This window comes from Heteronotia binoei, chromosome 12 (assembly GCF_032191835.1).
Source record: "Heteronotia binoei isolate CCM8104 ecotype False Entrance Well chromosome 12, APGP_CSIRO_Hbin_v1, whole genome shotgun sequence".
Taxonomy (NCBI): Eukaryota; Metazoa; Chordata; class Lepidosauria; order Squamata; family Gekkonidae; genus Heteronotia; species Heteronotia binoei.
This window is the reverse complement of record NC_083234.1, coordinates 51,218,075-51,236,643: the sequence shown is the minus strand read 5'-3', so window position 1 is coordinate 51,236,643 and position 18,569 is coordinate 51,218,075. Positions and strand designations below refer to the sequence as shown.

The following is an 18,569-nucleotide window of genomic DNA, read 5'->3' as shown; positions in this document are numbered from 1 at the left end:
TTTCCAACCCTCAAACCAAACCACTCTCCACTTCCTGTGCTAGTGAGCTTGTGTGTGCGCGTGTGGTGAGTGGGAGAGGCTCAGTATATGTCCGTGTTGGAAGAACAGCTGCAAAAAGGATCTGTACTGCTAGCCAGTCATAGCTCAGTTTCCTATTTGGATTAGGATCAGCGTCATGCATAACAAGGCATTTCTTGCAGAGGCAAATGCAGTTCAGTCAGTGGCTTCATTTTCATTAGCTCCTTTCAGGCAAGCACAGTCCTTAAGTGGACATACAGATTGGGCCCCACAGCCAAGCCAGAGGCCAAACCACATTGTTCCCCCAGCTGGCGTGCAGGCTTTCCTTTTCTCCTAGAGCTGATGGTAGATCATGTCAGTGGAGGAGTCTGTCTTCCTCTCTTCATTCTTCTTTAACTGAGCAGTGAGTGTGGGATGGTAGTGCTTTTGCTCAGTACCTCAATAGTGAACAGCAAATGCTGGGACTAAGCTTGACTCCCTCCCTCAAACTAGTGTGTCTTGCTGATGCTAACTCCATAAGTCAACCTCCCACCTCAGCCAGCATAATACCAACCAAGCTGCCATGTCTAAACACTTTCCACAGTGTTTTATTTGTTTATTAAAATGTCCTGCCTTTCTTCATGGTTCAAGGTGGCTTCCAATAATAGTTAAAAACATTTTCAGTTAAAACCAAAACTAGCAAATCCCAGCACCCAAGCAGGAGTCAATAGGGCATGTGGAACTTTTGTCAGAACTTTTCTTTTAAAGGCAACTGCTTAAATGTAGTCCTGAACATATTAGAACAATGTTTGGCTCCATAAGCACGTTCAACCTGTGAACTTCCCCTAGGAGTGTGACTTCATTCCAATCATGCTAATCTCCTGGATCAGTTATGTTACCTGTTTCCTTTCTTCTACTGGGGGAAACAATGCGGTTTGGCCTCTGGCTGGTTGTGGGGCCCAAATCACAAACTAAAACTCTTTCAGAACCAAAATCACTTTGGTACTGAAGTCTGCTAACTGCCATCTCCTTTCTCAGAATGCCGCATGATTCAGTCTTAAAAGGGGCTGTGGCATATAAACAAACATAAAACTTGCATCAACTATTACTCCCTGTCACACCAGCACCCAGCAGCAGTCCTGCAACATCATGAATTATACCTAGAACAGTAGTGTCTAGGTTCATCCTACTCCTAGGATTGTAATTCAGAACAGGACTGTCGTAGGTACTAAGAGCACCCGGACCATGCCCCTGGTCTGTGTCCTGGTCCAGATTATCTAGGAGGATAACACAAGTATTTTACATTCCAAAGCCATACTGAAAAAATCTGTCAGTGTTCTAAAGACTCCTTAGTAGTAGCCTACCAGTTGGGCATCTTGACTAAACAAGCAGGGGAGCTAAGTGAGGATTTCTTTCAGAGTGCTCTTGCAAAGATTTAGGATTCATTTAATGCTTCAAAAAGAAGCACTTCTTGGGCATCTTGTGGCAGATTTGAACAGGAAGAGCAATGTTCAAAGTGCACCTCATCACCTCAGGGATCTTGTCCATGTCATACTGGATGCCCAAGCTGAAAAGCTCCCATTAATAGCAGGACAAGGGGGAACTTCAGTCTAGTGGATACCTTAAAGTGAATTAGAAGTGGCATTTAAAGTGACCCAAACACTGCTTAGCCTGTTGATTGTGGTTAGCATCTGCTCTCAACTCCTATAAAAGGGGCCTAACCATGTGAAAACGCTCTGTATGCCAGTATTTTTCTTTGTCACCTCCGTGCAGGCGGTTAAGTTGAGGTTGGCTGGAATTTAAGTGAGGCTTCTGCTGCTGGTACTCATACATGTTGTTTTGTAAACCAGTGAGCTGAATGGAATCTAGCCATAATTATCTCAGTTCACTTACCTAAGCCAGAAGATGAACAGATCTTTGACAGGACTATCGGTTATGCCACACACAAAAAACCTCCCCCGACGCTGTCACAAGAACTGCTGGATGGGAAGCGACTCCTAAACAGTAGGAGAGCCCCGCGAGACCAGCTCCACCAATATCCCCTCCCCACCCTTCCAGGAGCTGGAAAGAAAACTTTCAATGGAAATGCAGAACTATACTGGTTCTCTTATATTTTTAATTCATAAGCAGCCTGGAACATGTCCCTACAGGGCATCATCATATGCTATTAGTATTATCTCTAAATAAACAATACTGCCTTTGGACATGGAAGTCCCAGGGAGACCCGGCCATCCGCTGCTTCTTCCTCAGCCTCTCTAGAGCGCCAGGCATGGAGTCAAAAGCCACCCCTACCACTTCTAGGGCCCCCGACTCCCCCGCTCCGGAGGCGACGGCGGAGTCATTCCACTTCCGCGAACGTCATCGCCGCCGAGGCTCCTCCCCCTCTCGCGCCTTAGCCCCGCCCCTTTTCCGTTGCGGAAACCGGGAGGGGGGCTCGCCTCTGCGCTGTGTTTTGCTGCAGAAGGCGACGGCGCTCCTGAGCATGTGCAGAGAGCATCGTAGATATGGCCGAAGAGGAGCTGGACTTGCTGCTGAGCGGTAAGGGCTGGCCTGTCCCGGAGGAGTACGATGCCGGGCCCCCGCCGCCTCTGCAGCCCGTCCGTCTGCGGAGAAACACCTGCTACGTCGTGATGGCCGTGCTGCTGAACGAGAAGGTCAGCCGGGAGGGCGCGTCGGGGCGGGCCTTTTTAAGCTCTCATCTGGCGGGCTGGACGGCTGTCTTCCCTCCTCCTCTCCCCTCCACGGCCTTGCCCTGAACCCGAGCATGACTGCCGTTTCTCCCGCAGAACGAAGTGCTGATGATGCAGGAGGCGAAGCTGGAGTGCCACGGGACGTGGTACCTGCCTGCAGGGCGGATGGAGCCCGGAGAGACCATTGTGGAAGCCATGCAGCGGGAGGTGAAGGAGGAGGCGGGCTTGGACTGTCAGCCGCTCACCCTGCTGGCGGTCGAGGACCGGGGCCCCTCCTGGCTGCGGTTCATCTTCCTGGCTAGACCGACTGGTGCGTACTTGGGGGCCTGGTGGGGAAGTAGGGGCGGGTTGGAGAGCAACCTCGCTGGACGCCCCTCCTCGAGGGGAAGGAAAGGCCAGGCTGAGCAGCCAGTAGAATACAGGCTTGTTTCTCTCCTTGACCTTGTTTCTCCAGAAGGCTTTCTAGGCACAGCTTGTGGAGGTTAAGGGTGCCTGTGCTGTGGGAAGAACACTTTAGGTGGATCAGCTATCCTCATCGCAGTCTACATCTAATTTTTATTCTACTTTTGGAGAAAACTGAATTTCTCTATCCAGAAGGGGAACCCTAGGGTTAAAGGTCACCTTTGCTAATTTGGAATGTTTTTCTCAGCTGCTTCTTAATGTTTCCTTCATTTTTGCTCACTGGAGTGAGATCCCACTTATTGCTTAATATCCCCTACTGCTGTACAGCAGTCATCAGACTCCAAAAGTACCTTTGTTCTACCTCTACTTCTCTATGTAATAGTTGCAAAATAAGTTAAGCAGCAGCAGGAGGTACAGATGCCTTTGCTGCAGCTGCCCTGACACCACGTTATTTCTGTAGGTGGCACCCTGAAAAGTCTGCAGGATGCAGATGAAGAATCGCTGCAGGCCCGGTGGTGGGACCGGAAGTCTCCTTCTCTACCACTACGAGCCAGGGATATTGTGCCCTTTATGGATCTTGCTCTGCAGTATCAAGCCAACCCTTGCCATCCACTTTTGCTGCCTGTGGAACTGCCTTGTGCTGTGATCTGCCAGAGGCTTCTGGCTGTGTTTACTGACAGTGGTGGTGCTCCATGGGTGCTCCTGGGCACAGCAAGGTCTCTGCACTTGCCTGTGGTTGTGAGTGGTGTGTCTTCGTCAGCACGGGGCAGTAGACTTCTGGTGGCCATTCATCAGCTGCTCCAGGAGTGCCTGCCACCCCCTCACATGGTGGTACAGGTCCGTGGCTTGCTTGGGCTACAGCATCTCGGCAAGGAGCCAGGCCAAAGCGATGGCATCTGCTTCAACACAGTAGTGACAATTGGGGACTTTGGCCAGTGCTCAAAGGAGAAACCGCCAGAGTTGCAGAGCAAGGCCTTCCATTGGTGGAAGGTTGAGGATGAGGACCTAAAGAGCAGAGTCCTTCAGAGACTCAGCACGTCATCCTTCATCCCAGTTCATTAGCTAGGTCCCCAGGATGCAACGGCTTGAAATATGACGGTGTTTGGCTAACTGGGGCTTGGGAAGAAGCATGCCCATTACAGCCAGACTGTTAGGTCCTTTAAAATCCCTCGCATGATGGGCCTCGCATGTTGGGTCTGTCTTGGCAGAACTAGTTGTCCAGCCAGGAAAGCCCTTGTTTATGCCAACACATGCACCTTGCTATTGGGACAAGTGCTTTGGAGAGATCTAGAATGGAAACAGGAGACAAGCATAAAGTACCACTGAGGGTAACTAAGCATTTCTGCATTTACATAAACTTGCATAATGTATGCCTAAATATAGGAAATTCACCAATATTAATTTTATCCCTTGAGGAATACTGGGCTGTAGGCACAGCTGAATCCCTGCCTGCTCCCCCTCTGCAATGGAAGCTAAAATCTGCCAGTTTCCAACATCTGAGGAACACATCCTTTTTCTAAGAGGTCCACAGCAAGGCTTATGCAATATTAAAGTTACTTCTGCATCCTTGGCACTGTTGGCAGAAGTGTGGCTCAGCTTGAGGCTCAGAGCAGTGCTGTCATTTTGCTGGGGCCTCTTAGCCTGGTTTCTCCTGGCAAAATTCAACATGGCAATGCTTATTATGGCTTTGTGCAAAACAAATAAAAGCCCAGTCTCCTCTATCTGGATGCCATGTTTGATTAATGTAGGGGGTAGGGTTGAAGGTACATAATTTAGGACTCACATTGTGTTTCATAATAAAAAAGGCAGGTTATGCACCAATTATCTGACAAGTTTGGTATATATTAGACTTACCACTGCAAATGACCTAAGAACTCAGCTTCTGCAGGATCCCCCCCCCCCCCCACAGCTTGCTGTTTATTTGAGGCACTGATAACAATCATTTATTGCACTTTGAGAACATTTTGTCAGCGTAGAAGTCCTATTGATAGTCTGCTGTGATTTCTCCGCCTCCAGTTTCTGTCCACTCCACTCAGTTCAGAAAGTTTAGTGCTCATGTTTGCATGCTTTGTAACAGAACACAAGATACAAAAAATGGAGACGTTCTTCCTATGGAGGCAGGACTAGAAAGGGTGGCAAGAAAGAGCAGATTATCAGCTAGTGGCAAAGGCCATTAAAAAAAACAAGACAGATCCCAAAAGCAGCACCTCAGTAATCTGTACCATCAACAGAAAGAAGTAAAATGCAAAAACAGGGCAGGAGTCATTAATGTCCTCTAGGGCAGGAGTCATTAATGTCCCAGCTAAGGCAGGACAAGCTATGCTGGGAGGGAGAAGAGGTAGTTGCATCCTGTTTGAACGCCACTCTTGGGACCAACGAATAGTTGGGGCCACTCTTGCTGTGGGAGAGGTGGAGAACTTGATTGCAGAGAGGGCGGCATGTAATGCTCAATACCAGAAAGAGGCAGGGGCAGAGCTTGAGGCCTTTTAATCAAGTAGTTTGGTTTGATGTCAGTGCCAGCTCTTGCCCCTTTGTGTCCTTTTGATCCTGAGGCAGCCCTTGTCTCCAACGACAGGGTTCTGCAGGATATCAGTTTCTGCTCTTCCCTGGGGAAGTTAACTGCCACTGCTGGTTGCAGCTCTGCAAGTGACTGCTATGCTCCCAAATTCACAGAGCCTGTAGCTGCCACAAACACCTCAGCCAGCTCCTGGCTGGAAGCAGAAAGCCCTTGAGGGGCCTGGAGTACAAGGAAGGTGGTGGGCTGTAGCAGGCAGGGCTACTTTGCCCTTCCAGGCTGTGGCTTGAAGCTGCACCTGTCTCCTAGCATGGGTGTTTGCATACATCAGAGGGTGCCCTTTGGTGCAGACTTCACAAAGGCAATGGCAGCCAACTCCTTGCAGAATTCCTCGAGCACGATCACCCCCTCCAGCAGCATTTGGTGGCTGATCCTGCATGCAAGGAAAGAATTTTTACCCTCCGTGTCATCTGTCTTGGAGGTATGACACTACTTGGCACTTAGAAAGCATTTCATATACAACATTTTTAGCCCTCTTTACATAACTGTAGCATGTAGGTAAGAATTTTCACCCTCCTATGATCAATGGGTACAGTGACAAGGCTACTACCATACTGGACCTGAGGACTTACTGGTTCACAACTTACTCCTTTCCTTACTATTCTGCAGATGCTCATCCTATAATCCAAAGGAGTGGGTAGCTCTGTCCTCCCCATCTCCAGTGAAGCAGGACTGTAGTTGTTAGAATAGGATGAGGGGAGGGGACCAAGGTTCAGATCCTCACCCAATCATAAAGCAAGTCACTTCACTAGATTGTGAAGATCAGAAAGGGTGGAAGAGGAAAAACAAGAGAAGTGCTTTGAGCTCATCTGAGAATGGCAGCATATAAATATATAGCCAAAATACAGGAAGCAGAAAAAAAGTACTGCTTAATGTGGCACCTGCTGTTGGGTTAAGAAGAATCGTGATCTAGAGAGCATATCAAGTTGCCATTCTCTTTTAAACTTCTAATGTTTGCATGACACACAGAGGTACAAAAATGGCAATGAAGTAGGCTGAGGGTGTCCAAGCAAGTTAATTAAGGGAAGGAAAGCCAGTCACAACACTGAGCCATACGAGGAAGAGGAGGTCATGGCAGGCCCAGTGGGACACCAGCTCTGCAGTGCCCATTCTACACAGCAGAGGAAGGCCATAGTCTGCAGTGAAGAGCTGGGTATGCAGGGGCAAAAAGGAAGTGAAACTATGAGGAACAGATAGCAGGCCTAGGATGGTCTGGTATTAGTCCCACCCCAGATAACCTGTATCTTGTCTCCAAATCCCTTCCCCCAACACCAGACTAGCACAACACTCACTGCTGTTCTTCTGGGACCAGGCCCATTAAACGTTTCCGAACCAGCAGCAAGTTGGCTGGGAAATCCGGTACCCTTTGGATTCTCTGCATCAGGTCTCCAATCACCTAGTAGGAAGGATGGGAAGGAAAGTAGCACTGAGCTGGAAGCAATTGGGAGAGTGAAAAGACAGGCAAGCCTTCCATTGCAGGATACTGCTGCCTGCTTCAGGACCCACACAAGGGCCCTGGTGCTATGCAGCATTCCCAGCCCCTCTCCTCCCCATGCAGTGTCATTTTCCTCTGCTCCTACAAAGGCAGGACTTTACCCGGATCAGCACTGAGAAGAGGGTCCTACAGCCTGGGGCCAGGGGCAGGTAGGGGTCCAGAAGGTACTCGTGCAGGTGAGGATGTGGAAAGAGGGCAAGGCGAGACAGTACCGATGTCACTTGCAGATTGACTCCATAGGGCTACAAAGGAAGAACAACAGAGGCAGGAGAGAGCAGAGTTGTGTAGTTTCATTCATAACTTGCTGTTAGGAACAATTGCACCTAAGTGGGAGGGGCAGGGGAACAGGAGAAAAATCACACGCTTGGCTCTGACCTACCAGCCACTCTGCAACCATCAGACATTTTGCTATAGTATTCATATGCATATGCACTCAATTTCACTGTTCCATAGCCAGACACATTTGCAAGACTCCTACATAATATGGGAAGAGCCTTCATGAGGGGCCTGTCCACCTCCTCTTCTTTGAAGCTGGTTCCCCAGAAGGGAGAATTACATGTCGCTTTTTCCTTCTCGCCACTTCTGAGTCAAATAACAGGACCACTACACTCAGGCAATGCAGGCTGTGTTCCAGACCATTTTCTCCCCTACCTGATCCAGGATCTGTGCCAGTCGGTCAAACAACACCTTCAGGAAATGGCCCTCATAAAAGTGGCATCCTGCAGTACAGCTTTCCAGGGGCCGAGAAGCCTGGGGCCAGTTCCAGTCAGACGTGTTAGCACAACATTCCCAAAACTGATGGAAGAGAAAGGAATCTAATCACTTTCTGGTGGTCTGAGCAGACAGAAGGGGCACATGATTTGGAAATGGCACCGGGTTCCCTCCCAGGTTAAAAGAGTCTAAAGAGCTATGTGGGGCTCTGGGGGGACCCACAAAGGATACATGTGCGCTCTAGCAAAGGGTGGGAAATAATGATGGATCATGGCAAAGAGAATCATAGAAGCAGCAACTCACTATCCCACTAGCATCATGGACGTAAGTGTCATATCCTCCCTCCTCCAGATAGGCAGAGGTCTTTGCCTCGCTAGGAACCAGGCAAAGGAAGCTGAAAGGAAGAACAGCAAATCATTTCCTCAGACTCAAGATTCTGGAACAAGCATGCAGAACACAAAGGGGCTACTTCCAGCCATTTTCTCCAGAATGGACATAATTCATTCCCGTATGGAGAATTCAAACAACCAAATGTCTCTCCCCCCGGCCCTTTCAAAAGACAAGCTTGTGTATCTCTGAATGTGGCCCCAACATTAGCCTGCCTAATGTCATCTGGTAAAGCAGCAGTGGCAGCACACAGCAGCTAGTGGCGTAGATGGGACACCCCATATTTCTGCATTGCTTGCCCTTCCACTTCCTGGTTATACTGTGACTGCCATGCCCTGCTAACGTAATTCCTTCCTTGTCAATGGTTCATTTTTGCACAAGCAACTTAATAAAACTAGTTTTCAAATTAGTTGCTTTTTTAATAGTCTTCAATCAGAAAAGTCTCCCTGTTGGCTGTGTTTTAAAGTAGCTTCTGCTTCGTTCAACTGCCTCTTTGGTCATTTTTTTCTTTGCAGCCCTAACCATCTCACTATTGACTTGTCATACAACAAGGTTATTTAGTGTTCTCAGATACAGGATTGCAAACCAATAAGAAACCTGTGCCTGGCCATTAAAAATAAACAAGTGCAACAGTGAACTGGCAATAAAACATATATTAAAACATGACTGAGTCAATGATGGGGTTGCCGTGGCCACACAGCAGCAATAACTAATTAAATAGCCTATAGCTGAAAAGCAAAGGTTGTTTTAAAGCACAGACTGGGAGTCCCTTTGCTGCTGCAATCAAATACAGTTTTTTAAGAGTAAGTCCCAATTTCCAAGGAAAGAATCAGATGGGATTTATTTCTAAATAAACATATTTTAGAATGTGGAAGCCAAATGCAGTTGAGTTATGTTCTTATCCCAGCAGTGGGGATGGGTATTGTGAATTATTATGCAGGATGTAGGCCTATATTAAGTGCTGTGAGGAATCTAGCTTTATAATTCAGATTTCAGTAGACAGCAGTGTCCCACCAGTGCTAAACGGCCCTTATGTGGAGAAGATCCAGGTCATGCTCAAAGCTAAATGCAAAGTGGCTCTGCCCAACTAGGAAGCCAACCAGTTGGCTCGCTACTTGAGATAGGCACAAGTCACCCCTCATCTTCAGAAATGACACCCTCAGGATATGGAGAAAACCTAATGCCAAAGGACAGCTCCCGTGCCACTTCTTAGAGTCATATGTGAATCTGCACTGAGTGTGTGCAAAAATGACAAGTGCTCTACTAATACCGAGGATAAGTCAAATGCAACCTCCCCCCCCCCCAAAAAAATACAAAATGCCAAAAAATCACCCACCCAGCCAGGAGTGAATGTGCTGTAAGAGCTTTGCCTTCTCTTCTATACTCATCACCTTGCCAACTTGGCATTCCACCTCCTTCGTTCTGTTGCTTCAGATCAGCATGGCTACCCACCTGAATCCACTTCCTTGCTTTGTATGTCATGGAGTGCTTTGGCCACCAACCTCATGTTCCTGCCTTATCTGCACAGAAAGCTCCACGCCAAGCCACATCATCCCTCATTGTCAGAGCTGCCAGCTCTGAAAGGACATCTGAGCTGGGCACTGAGTGTGGCTAAGGAGCCCTTTCCCCCTGCATCTTGCCGTCTCAAATACCTGCTGACAACCTCCTTCACATCCATCTTTTCCTCAGGTTGGACAGGCTGCCTTGGAGCAGGAACGGCTGGCTTTCTAGAAGCTTGGAAACCTACAGTCGATAATCCATCTACGAAATAGGGATCCTCTTCCAGTTCTCCGCTGAGATAGGGAACAAGCATCAGGATGGCAGCCATAGCTCTACCCACTCTCTCTTACACTCTTCCCCTTTCCAAGCACACTTACAGCCCATCCTCATAGGTCTCCTGCTCACGGCTGCAATATTCTTCCTGTCCAGATGGGTTTCTCAGGATGTAGCTGCGCTCCTCCAGGTTGTGCAACACCAAATTCTGTAGGATGCGCGGGTCAGGAAGCTGGAGCAGCTCCTCAAAGAACCTTAAAGTGACAATGCTGATCTGGTGAAAGACAGGAAAATAGACAGAAGCTCCAAACTGATCCTGATTGGAACTCCAAAATGAGCAGTATCACCTCCCCCTTTCCCAAACAGAGGGAAGCTGGGCTCACTGCAGAAGCATAAGACAGCTAAAGGTTATGAAAAGGGAGTTTAGAACCTTCATCCCAAGCAGAGAAAAGCTTCCAGAGAAGAGCACCTTTGAGACTCACACAGCTCCAGCCAGTCTGCAGCAAGTAATAATGGTGGTTCAGCTTGCCGGCTTCCAGCTCATTCTGTGGTTTGATTTGGGCTCATAGGAATGAAAGAGGAGCCCTGCTGGATCAGAACAATGGTTCATCTAGTCCAGGATCCTGTTTCACACAGGGATACTGGGGCTTGGCAAATTCAATCCTGGAGATGGGTTTCTTCTCTATGAATTTCCAACTGTCTTATCTAGAGATACTGCTGATCAATGTCTGCAGTCTTTCTGGTGGTTAAAGAATAACCAGCTCCAACAAGGCAGTCGATGAAACTGCAAACTGTGGCAGCAAAGGATTGGAAGCAGCAGTACACTGCTGGAGAAACAGTTGATCCAGAGCTTAATCTGAACCAGGGCAGCTCAGTTCCAGTGAATGTTCTGAATGCCCGGGTGCAGCCCTGCATTCCATGGTGCAATTAGAAGAGCTGAGAGCCTCAGGGCATGTGTAATGGTCCTTTCCTCAGCACCTAGTCAGCAGAACTGCTCAGCTGCAGCTGGAGAACAAGAGCTTCCAGGGTAACAAATGTAATTTCTGGGCAGTCTCCCTTCTTGGGAATTAAACAGTGGGCTGACTGCTGGCTTAAGACCCAAAGCAGGCTAAGTCCGTGTATGTATGTGTGTGTGTGTGTGTGTGTGTGTGTAGTCCAAAAGATTCCTGCTCACCTCATCACACAGATGGTTGCAGCGCTCAATCAGCTGGAAACACAGAGGGGGGTGCCGATGGTGGTCAGGGTCCTCAAGCACTTTTGGCTCCCTTCCAATTCCCAGCAGGAATGTCACCAGTTCCTGGAGGAGGGCAGGAGCATGGATCTGTCTCACTAGGCCCGTCAGAATGGCTGTCGAGATGAGAATGCCATGTTCCGACCTGCCAGGAAAGCCCAAGCTGAATGAGCAGAATTCTTGGCTGCAAATTTGGAAGGACCCTGGGGTCTTCCAGCAAAGCAACTGCTCATAGCTCTTTCTCCCCTTTACCCAATGAGCCCAGACTCACATCTGCAGAAGCTGAGGCTGAAGATGTCCCACGAAGAGCCTCTGAGCCACTGCTTCAGCTACAGGATATGCAATGGTCTGGTGGGGTGCAAAACTATAATGTCACAATTCTGCCATTCTCTCCCCCTTGCCAATTCCAAAAAACTAGAGTCAACTAGCAGGCCAAGGCTACACAAGTATGTGCAGTGCAATGGCTGTAAGTTTCTTACCGGAGAGGCACCTTTTACAAGGCAGTCACAAAAGTCAAGCCAGGCAAAGAAAGCCTCCATTTCTGGTTGTCCTAGAAAGGAGTGCTCCCCACCCTGCAACCTGAAAGAAAAGCCAAAACCTCATCAACTGCTATCAAGACAGAGGCACTGTAGTGTCGTGGAACAAGGTGCTCCTCCCTTTTGGAACTGAAGAACCTCATGAGCAGAAAGCCTGATCTTAGAAACAGCCAAAGCTAGCCAGCCAGAGCCCTCTCCTTAGTGGCTCTGAACTCACCCCTCATTAGGTCCATTTACGAGAAGGAAATCCTCTTTTCTGCACTGGTCCTGGGGTAAAGCACAGCTCCGGCAAGGAGCATCGCCTAATTACTGCATAACCCAGAACTAGGCCCTGCTCATAAACAACTGTTCCCCAAGCAAATTTCCAGGACTAGCACTATCACTATCTGCAACTTCTGAGTTTTTGAGCTGCCTTCAAGGCCAACCTCATGTAAAGTTCATTACAGTAATTCAGTCTAGAGATTATATAAGCATGGATTAGTGTGGCTGGATCAAAGATGGGGGGAAAGCACTCAGTGTTTGCTTTCATATATTCAAAACATATGTGTGTGTATGTATACACACACAGACATTCACACACACATACATCTGTGTATGAAGAAACTTGGGACCCAGCAGCTGCAGCCAGGGGCTGAGAATCTCCCCTAGTCTGGGCAAATCAGTGATGATGGGTTTGGGAGAGTGGAAGCAACCTACTACCAGCTCCCTGATTACCCAAATGAGGGTCTCTTGATTCCTGGGGTATTCCACACCAGAGCACTGGATATCTCAACTGTATGCCACCAACCCAAGCTCGCTCCTTGGAAAAGATCAAACCATGCAAAATGGGGCCTCTTTCCTTGCCTATGGCCCAGAGTCTAGGATTCCTTGCTGCGACATGGGTGGTTCAATTTGTGGACCCCAGAGAGCTTCCTACCTCCAATTGACTGGCTGAAGCATGGCAAGGTTAGCAGGGTCAATATTAGCAGGGATGGCATCATACAGGGTGCAGAGATGGTCAGCCACCAGAGGGCACAGCCTGCTGTCTCGTGCCAGGGCTAGAGCAGCTGTCAGATGATCAATACCGGTAAGGAACAGCAGATTCTCTTGAGCTTTTACAGCAACCTTCCTCTTCTATATGGGATAAAAAAAATTACACTCCTGCAGACTCACCCTCTCTGGAATCCCTCTCCTTCCAGTGAGAGAAAGAAAAGGGAGGAGGACTAGCAGGAGGCTGTGTTTCCCACATGTTCTCTTCCCCTCCCCCCCATGCTACGTTTCTGTACCTTGCTCTTGCACAAACAAATCAGAGAGGTCACCAAGTTTGATGCAGGGGAGGCCGGTTCCACATGTGACACCTCACAGGGAACTTCTTCCCCTGAGCACAGCCTCCTGCCCTGCTCTGCAGGGGCTATCTCCTTGTTCACAGGGTCTGGGAGCTCGACTGTTGCTTCCTGTGGTTGGAACAGCTTATCCATACTCTGCTCATTTGCCACAGGCTTGTCCTTGTGCTTGCCCTTGAAAATGAGAGAGAGATGGGGAGATGCAGACCTTCTCACTGTCTGGATTTATTTTCAGAAATAAAGTGTAACTGTAGTCCAAAAAAAGGTGTAGCTCGCATGAGGCTCCTTGACAGACAAGACCGTTTGCACGATTAAGGTATCTGTAGGCTTTCCAATGGGCCTTGACAGCAGAATGCATGACACTTAGAACCCCTTCAGACAAAGCAGTTCCACTTGCTTCTTAGCCAACAAGTGTTGGGAGAAAAAATTTGCCTGTCTCTATCCCCAAAGAAAAACTGTCTAAAGAGCTGCCTTCAGCTCCCTGGCAGTTTTGTGGCTCCACCTGGAGTAACCAAAGCCAACCCGGCAAGGAAGTAGTGTGGTATTACCCTTACTGGCACCCTCATGCATGTCACTGGAGCCGTTAACTCAGCTAGTGGGAGAAGAAAGAGCTCAGGGTATTTCAGCAACTGCATTGCTAGGCCACAAGTCAGCTGCAACTTCAGCCTCAGCCCTAACATCACCACCTTTTGAAGCACGGTAAGAACTAATTTTTATCTGGGTTATACACAGCAATCAAGTACATATCTGCCAGGGACAGGAAACATTCACACAAAGGCAGACCTAAAAGCAGAAAAGCAACACGCAACCTGTTTCAGCTCATGCCATAAGGGTCAAAAAGAAATCCAACAATCCCTCACCTCAAGAACATAGGGGAGCAAGGCAGGCTCCTGTCTGATCTTGGCACACAAAACAGCAACAAGCTGCAGCATTTCATTTTCAAGCTCTGGGCCCAGTTGAAGGAGTTTCTGCAAGAGGACATTGGGGTAATCAGCAATGGCACCAAGAAGCAAATGGGCTGAGATGCCCAAAGGAGCTCTAGACCAGGGGCCCACTCATAAGCCACTGAAAGCTACATGTGCAATTAGGAGAAGCAACAAACTCACCTGGACAGGCCGGTACACACTCAGGTAATGGAGCAAAGGACACTGCATTTGTCTCAGCAGACGGCTGAAGAAAAGGAGCACCTGAGACCTCATACCTGGAGGATACTGGGGCCAGAGAGGAATATTAGGGGGCAAGTCTCACTCATTTAACGTTTTGTGCGTGAAAATAGCATGTAATGTTATTTATATTCATTGGATTTCTATTGTGTAACTTGGCTTCAAGAAACCCTAATGGAGGCTTACGATGATGTAAGGCAACAGTGCAGCTATGACTGCAAATAGATAATCCCAAATGAACCATCAGAGAAAACACAGCATATCAGCAGCCAATACAACAATCTTTCTGCAGAAATAAAAGCATTTTACCCTACATCTTAAAAGTGAAGCTAGACTGCCTACTAAGCTTATTTTATTACAGAGTTTCATACTGAAGGCACCGCTATCAAAAGGTGTATCCAGGATTAGGGGTTTTATCCATTTCCCAAGTGGTCTCATGCAATTGTAACTTATAAAAAGATGAGGAAGAAAGAGAAAGAGTAGCAAGGAAGAAAGGGCTACTTGCAGGTGGACAAGAAAGGCAAACAGGAAAGGCTGGTATGCAGCCATTTGAAAACCGCACACCAGGGAGATGTTACTGCAGAACTATGATGTAACCATTTATAAACCCAATCAGGTTTCTCAAGAAGCAAGTGCTATGGATTCCAATGGGAATTGCTTCCACACAGACCTGCACAGAAATTACACCTCACTGATTTATCTCCTGGTGTAGGAACTTCTGGATCAGCCCACTTAAGTAAATCTACAACAGATGCTAAACTACAACATAAGTTACAACGATTGATGTGGTATTGAGGAACCATCGGATCACTGAAACGTACACTTTTGCAAAGGGGAAAATTACTGACTCTCAAAGGTAGGAAGCAAGACAAAACCCACTGAGCTAGGGCACAAATCATCCATCTAAAAAAAAGAACTGAGATATCAGACAAGATGAAAAAAATAAAACACAAGAAATTGATGTTTATTACAAGAAAGGTAGTATGATTTAGTTGTGATTGAAGAAGTCCCTTATCAGTTTGGCCACGAGAAGGCCTTAGGAAAATAATCTCTAGCTTTAGCTGCTGTCCCCCAGCAAGAAGAAGAGTAATTCTGATCTGCTTTAACAATGATCCTGTAACATATTACCTCACCCATATTACATTTTAAAGGGACTCCCAAACAAATCTGTACCTCAGCTTTCCCCAGCGTACTGAGAGTCTCCAGTGTTTTGTGCTGAAGCAAATACTCCAAGCAGGGTCCTGTCTCCTCCGATGGCTGCTGCTTCTCCTCATACACCAGGATGTCCAGCATCTGTTTTAAATGCCAGGGGATGTCTGTCTGCTTTGCTGGTTTGTTTTCATCTGGAAAGAAGACAAATATCCATTAAACACTCACAAGTCATCTTTCATTGTACATGGGATCCCATTTACTCCTCCCTGAATTCATTACTAATAAATACAGCTTAACAGCACTAGGCATGGGGGTACAACATTAGTGCCTGAGGTTCTCTTTTCAACTGGACAGTGGTTCATACTGTTTTGCCAAGGATGAGACACTGATCAGGCTGCAGACCCCGATTGCGGGGAAAGTAGCATTACAACGTTTCAAAATGTCTACATTTGAGCCAGTTTGGTGTAGTGGTTAAGTGTGCGGACTCTTATCTGGGAGAACCGAGTTTGATTTCCCACTCCCCACTTACAGCTGCTGGGTTAGCCATAACTATTGCAGGAGTTGTCCTTGAAAGGGCAATTGCTGTGAGAGCCCTCTCAGCCCCACCCACCTCACAGGGTGTCTGTTGTGGGGGGAAAAGATATAGGCGATTGTAAGCTGCTCTGAGTCTCTGATCCAGAGAGAAGGACGGGGTATAAATCTGCAGTCTTCTTCTTCTATATATTTGTGTCTGTGTAATAAATATATCTGTCAGAATTGTATTACATTTCAAAGTACACCCCACCTTTCCTCTTTATAAGTCCTTAAAATGGCTTTTAATTATAAGAAGTATAATATAACAGGATAAAACCAAACAGCAGACATTCTGATTTAAGCAGCAGCACAAGAACATGCTAATAAGTATTAAAAACTCAGGTATCCGAGAGCCATTGTGGCATCTGAATAAGATGGCAATAAGCAATCACCATGGGGAAGTTAGCTGCAAAGCAGGTACACCAACGCCATAAAGGCTCTCTTTGGCAGGGTTCAGACTGCTGATCTGGGGCGGAAGCACACCAACCTGGAAGTGAGCCAGCACAAACAGAAGTGCCCTGGGACAGCCAGATGGTGTGTGGTCTGCTGCAAGAACAGGGACAGGCCACAGGCACCCCAGAGGAGTGTCCATAGCATTCATGCACCTGTTTGCCACTCCCAAGGTGCTTCCCAGCCATCTAGATGGCTGGGGAGGCTCCTCGGAAATGCCTCGCCAGTTTGGTACCACTTTTTGAGCCAAAGGACAAGTAGGAATGGGGTGAGGCCAGGGGCAGGAGCCAGATGTGTGTTTGGACATGCTTTTTTGATCTGTTTGCCAGCTGTCCCTGGGGTGGCTTATACTGCTTGTCTGGACCCAGCCTTTATAACAGCTTTAGTTAGTGAAATTCATCCATGCAATCTACAGAGTCTTCCTTGGTGGTCTCCCTTCCAAATATGCTTAGTTTCTGAATCTGATGAGATTTGGCTATACCACGTTACCTTCCTTCCCCTTTATACTTTGTCTGACCCAAAATGCAACCTACAAAGGACCCAGAACGTTATGAGCAACCCCAAACTTGTAATGGATGCTATGAGGTCCTCAGTACATATATTTGACACCAAATCCAAGATTGCATTACCAAGCTGAAGCAGGAAATCCATTAAACAGCAGGTTGGGTAGTATACCAACAGAATGCCCAGATCATTCTGATTGCTTGCCACCAGGTAACAGACACCTGAATCTAATGTTCTGTTGACCAGGGCACACAGCAAATGAGATAGCATTCTCCCCAACCACAGAATCTTGGCTGATGCAGCACCAAAACTCCAAGTAGGCACAACTGAAAGAGATAATCCCTATGCTTAATTCCGAACCTGGTCATTTCCCAACAAAATCATATATTTGTTTTATAATTTATGTGAATCAACAGTTCTCACAATTTACTTTAGAAATAACAGCAGAATGGCCGATGGTGATGGAAACAAGCCTTGCTCAGATCAGGGCGTGGTAAAATAAAAAGATCTAGACATGCTATCTGAGGTATAGTCAGGACCTGCCTTGTGCTCCAAGGCATTTCTGATCAGAAATGCCTGCCACCAGTTTTGACATTTTCTAATAGCAGACAAGGATCCACCCACTGTTATACATGCTCTCATAACTTCCGGATTAGGTTGGGTTGGCATAATACATTCTAAATTTGTCTGCCTTTGAAAATCCGTTTGCAAACCTTAATTTTCTGCTTATTTTAAACAATCTGTTTTGCAGTAAGTTTCATAAGAGCAAATTAAGACAGGAAGAAAGAGTCTCAGATCCACTAAATATACTGGCCACTTTGCTCAGTTACTCCTTGAATACACTTTCAGAGGCCTTTTAATTCTCATGGGAGTGGGGTTTTTTGTTTTTGCCTTCAAATTACAGTTGATTTATGGTGACCCTCTGGGATTTTCAAGGCAAGAGACGTTCAGAGGTGGTTTAGCCTGTCTCCGCAACCCGACCCTAGTGTTCCTTGGTTGTCTCCCTTCCAAACACTAGACAAGGCCGACACTATTTAGCTTCCAGAATCTAACCAGATCTTGTTTTTGCCCCGAGGAATAATAACCTCGATCAGGATACATAATCGGAGGATTCCGCGACGACTTACCGGTAGTTTCCAGATAGTAGTGGGTGATGCCTTTCCAGTGGTCCGTGAAGGCTTCCAGAAGGTCTATGTCGGGCTCCTCCTGTGGGAGAAAGCCTCGGTGAGGGGGGCAGTGCCTCCCCGTGTCACACCCCGCCCCGTTCCCCTTCCCTTCAGTGAGCCACGAAGGTCAGGATCCCTGTGGGCCTCGCCCCCCCGCCCCCTCCTTGCTGCCCCCCCCCGCCGGATCCCCCCTCCCGCACCGTCGCCACTGCCCGCTGCAGGAGGGCGCCCAGGCGACCGAGCAGGGCCATGGCTGTGTGGTAGGAGGAGCTGCTTCAGGGCAGCTGCTGGGGGCCAGGCGGCGGCCCTGTTCCGCCCCCCCCCCAGCAGGCGGTGCCAACCTGCTTCGGCTCCCTGCTGGGGGGAGTGGCAGACAGACGTAGACAAAGCGACGTAACCTCTGAGAGGAAAGCATACAGACTGCCGCTTCTGATTCGTCTAC

General features: G+C 47.8%; 2 protein-coding genes across 2 annotated transcripts; one reads left to right on the top strand and one right to left on the bottom strand.

The window, feature by feature from the left end:
- The first annotated feature begins 2,401 nt into the window (after nucleotides 1-2,401).
- Nucleotides 2,402-4,810, top strand: NUDT18 (nudix hydrolase 18). Its single transcript, XM_060251453.1, has 3 exons — nucleotides 2,402-2,651; nucleotides 2,784-2,997; nucleotides 3,550-4,810. Exons 1-3 carry the CDS (start codon nucleotides 2,502-2,504, stop codon nucleotides 4,149-4,151), a joined length of 966 nt encoding a protein of 321 aa, XP_060107436.1. The 5' UTR covers nucleotides 2,402-2,501; the 3' UTR covers nucleotides 4,152-4,810.
- Nucleotides 4,811-4,952: 142 nt separating this feature from the next.
- FHIP2B (FHF complex subunit HOOK interacting protein 2B) lies at nucleotides 4,953-18,529 on the bottom strand. The gene is made up of 17 exons (XM_060251452.1): nucleotides 18,328-18,529; nucleotides 18,089-18,167; nucleotides 15,456-15,625; nucleotides 14,226-14,330; nucleotides 13,980-14,087; nucleotides 13,063-13,281; nucleotides 12,714-12,910; nucleotides 11,741-11,840; nucleotides 11,533-11,609; nucleotides 11,205-11,406; nucleotides 10,135-10,304; nucleotides 9,910-10,050; nucleotides 8,174-8,264; nucleotides 7,811-7,954; nucleotides 7,261-7,401; nucleotides 6,957-7,060; nucleotides 4,953-6,037 (listed from the first exon to the last, which is right to left on the bottom strand). The coding sequence occupies exons 1-17, from the start codon at nucleotides 18,376-18,378 to the stop codon at nucleotides 5,932-5,934; spliced, it is 2,205 nt and encodes a 734-aa protein (XP_060107435.1). The 5' UTR covers nucleotides 18,379-18,529; the 3' UTR covers nucleotides 4,953-5,931.
- Nucleotides 18,530-18,569: the final 40 nt, after the last annotated feature.

Bases quoted from the DNA above. Each gene is read 5' to 3' on its own strand.
- NUDT18 (XM_060251453.1), top strand. From the start codon at position 2,502: ATGGCCGAAGAGGAGCTGGACTTGCTGCTGAGCGGTAAGGGCTGGCCT. The intron at 2,652-2,783 runs GTCAGCCGGGAG...TTTCTCCCGCAG, and splicing joins CCGTGCTGCTGAACGAGAAG to AACGAAGTGCTGATGATGCA. The intron at 2,998-3,549 runs GTGCGTACTTGG...TTATTTCTGTAG, and splicing joins CTTCCTGGCTAGACCGACTG to GTGGCACCCTGAAAAGTCTG.
- FHIP2B (XM_060251452.1), bottom strand. From the start codon at position 18,378: ATGGCCCTGCTCGGTCGCCTGGGCGCCCTCCTGCAGCGGGCAGTGGCG. The intron at 7,955-8,173 runs GTGAGTTGCTGC...CTCTTCCATCAG, and splicing joins TCCATGATGCTAGTGGGATA to TTTTGGGAATGTTGTGCTAA. The intron at 7,061-7,260 runs GTAAAGTCCTGC...CCTTCCTACTAG, and splicing joins TCTTCTCAGTGCTGATCCGG to GTGATTGGAGACCTGATGCA.